At 66.3% G+C, this 2284-nt stretch overlaps 2 protein-coding genes across 2 annotated transcripts in view; both read right to left on the bottom strand.

The window, feature by feature from the left end:
* Positions 1-368, bottom strand: part of EMIHUDRAFT_241639 (hypothetical protein) — a gene marked incomplete at both ends in the record, with an annotated part of 1142 nt that extends 774 nt beyond the window's left edge. Inside the window, 3 exons of the mRNA XM_005773465.1 lie at positions 8-48; positions 149-210; positions 311-368. Coding sequence (XP_005773522.1) covers positions 8-48; positions 149-210; positions 311-368 — 161 coding nt within the window. The remainder of the gene's footprint in view (positions 1-7; positions 49-148; positions 211-310) is intronic.
* Positions 369-1675: 1307 nt separating this feature from the next.
* On the bottom strand, positions 1676-1837 carry EMIHUDRAFT_49342 (hypothetical protein; the record flags this gene model as incomplete). Its single annotated transcript, XM_005773466.1, has 1 exon — positions 1676-1837. A coding segment is annotated over one exon (162 nt), but the record flags the coding sequence as incomplete, so codon positions are not given.
* Between the last annotated feature and the right edge of the window lie 447 nt (positions 1838-2284).

Consider the following 2284-nt stretch of genomic DNA (forward strand, 5'->3'; position numbering starts at 1 on the left):
GATAGACGTCTCCATATATGTGAGCCGTGCGGGCGGTGCGAGCTTGGACTCAAAGTCGGTTCTCACTCTCTCTCTCCATGTAAACGGCCGGTCGCCACGCGTGGGTTATGTTTTGTGTGAGCGGCGCCTTCCCCCGCCCAGCGCAAACGATGAGCCAGTAATTGAAGCTTACCAGTGCGGCGATGGCGCACTTTGCGAGCGCGGCAATCTCTCGTCGGCAGGGACGCAGGGGGCGATATGGCATCGGCGCCAACAATGCACCAAGCAGCACGAACTCGTCCGTCCATCTCATCTCGTCGTCGGCAAACACCGACGCGCTCAGACGGCGGTGTTGCCGACGAGATGAAGACCGCTGAGAGCGAGGCCATCCCTGTCGGCGAGGTAGTGGCGACCGAGCCCGTTCCGGCGGTAGTACCCGCTCAGCGGGTCTCCGCTACACTGTCCCCGGCTGGCACTCCGATATCGATGACGGGGACGCCACCCGGCGCACCTGACGGAGGTGCGTGCAATGAGCCGTCTCCCGCTCCGAGTCTGCGCCCCGCCCAGCCTATTAGTATTACTCTGTAGGCGTGTGGTCTACGGAGCAGTACTCTGGGATGGTTACGCTGATCATCTTCGCGGTGGTCTTCTTTCTCTTCACGCTGGAGTCTAGATGCACTATGCTGAACTCGTATCCCTGTACTCGCTCATGGCCCCGTCGAGGCTGGGCAGGGCGTGCACCATCATGTGTAAGTGCGTCTTCACCTCGCGTCCCTTGCTTGACCACACGCAGGCCGGCGTCTTGCGGAGCGTTCTGCTGCCCGTGCGACACCCGTGAGCGCGATCAAAAGAGAAGATGGGATCGAGAGGCAAAAGCAGCCAGGCCGCGACTTGACAGCGATGCATTCACGAGTAAGAGCTCGAAGCACAGAGCAACATACACAACGTTTTGGGACTCGGAGAGGGCTGTCTGTCACACTTCCGCAACTTCCCAAGCGTATCATGCAGTGTGCCACTCCCCACGGGTCGCGCCCCCGACGCGCACTCTCACCCACCCATCCCGCCCGCGTCCAGGTGCCGTGTACAGGGCCCCCGACGGGCGTAAGTTCACCGCCTCTGGCGCCCTGGTCCCGCCAAACGAGTGCTGTGGGTTTCCGTGCGGTGGGCCCGCCGCGTGAACGAGCGTGGCGGCGCTGGCGCTGGCGGCCGGGGGCAGCCGCGCCGGCCCGGGGGGGCGCGGCCCGCGCGCTTTTCCGCTGCGAAGCTTTGCCCCGGTCGCCATGTCACTACTGTTTTCTGTGTGGCTCTTACGGACATACCCGCCCAGAAGTGTCAAACGAACTCCACCTTTTCGATCAGCGGGCTGTCTCGCAGCGCGAGCTCGACCCCAAACTTGATCTTGTCGGGGCCGCTGTACTTGAGCTGCACGGTCGAGCCCGCCGCGCTCACAACCTCAACGCTGCCGCCCAGCCCCAGGATCGCGGGCATGATTTGCTCGAGCGCCGCGTTCGCGACAGACACGTCGAGCGCGCCGTCCGCCTCGTCGTCGTCGTCGTCGTCGTCGTCGTCATCAGGTTGGACGGCGACTACGTCGCCTGCGGGCGGTGCGGGTTTCAGCGGTGAGAGCGGCAATCGCAGCGAGGAGAGGGCGGCAGGGAGGGGCCGCGGGTGTGTGGGCGCCGAGCGAGCCAAACTTCTCGCGCAGCACGCGCTCGATGCCCATCTTCATCGTGACCGTGGACGAGGGGCAGGAGCCGCAGGCGCCTTCGAGCCGCAGGTACACGTTGCGCATCGCGGCGTCGACCGAGACGACCGCCACGTTGCCGCCATCCGCAACGAGGTAGGGCCGCACCTGTTCATGGTTGCGCGCGCGAGTGTGAGCAGACTGTCCACAGCCCAGCAGCGGCGGCGAGGGCCGAGCCTCGTTCAGGACAGAGTCGACGGCGGCGGCGGTGAGCTCGAGGCCCGACGCCGCGGCGGAGGAGGCGGCGGCGCCGCTCGCCGCCGCCTCGAACGGGCTCGCGCGCTCCCCAGGTGATGAGGACTCGACTGCAGACTGCTCCGGCTCTCCCGTCGCACTACCCATCGCGGCGCTGGCGCGCGGGCGGGCGCTGGATATGGGCGCGAAGACGGCCGATCGGAGGGCGTCGGCCCACTCCTGCGCGCGGCCGTCGTTTCCCTCGGGCGTGCGGCCTAGGCTCCGGATCCATGCCCGCTTCACCTCCTCCATCTCGCGACGAGCAGGCGACGAGAAGTCCTGAAGTCGGACGGCGCTCACGCGATCCGGCATCGCTTCGCGATGCGC

Source organism: Emiliania huxleyi, assembly GCF_000372725.1.
Source record: "Emiliania huxleyi CCMP1516 unplaced genomic scaffold EMIHUscaffold_338, whole genome shotgun sequence".
Classification (NCBI taxonomy): Eukaryota; Haptophyta; order Isochrysidales; family Noelaerhabdaceae; genus Emiliania; species Emiliania huxleyi.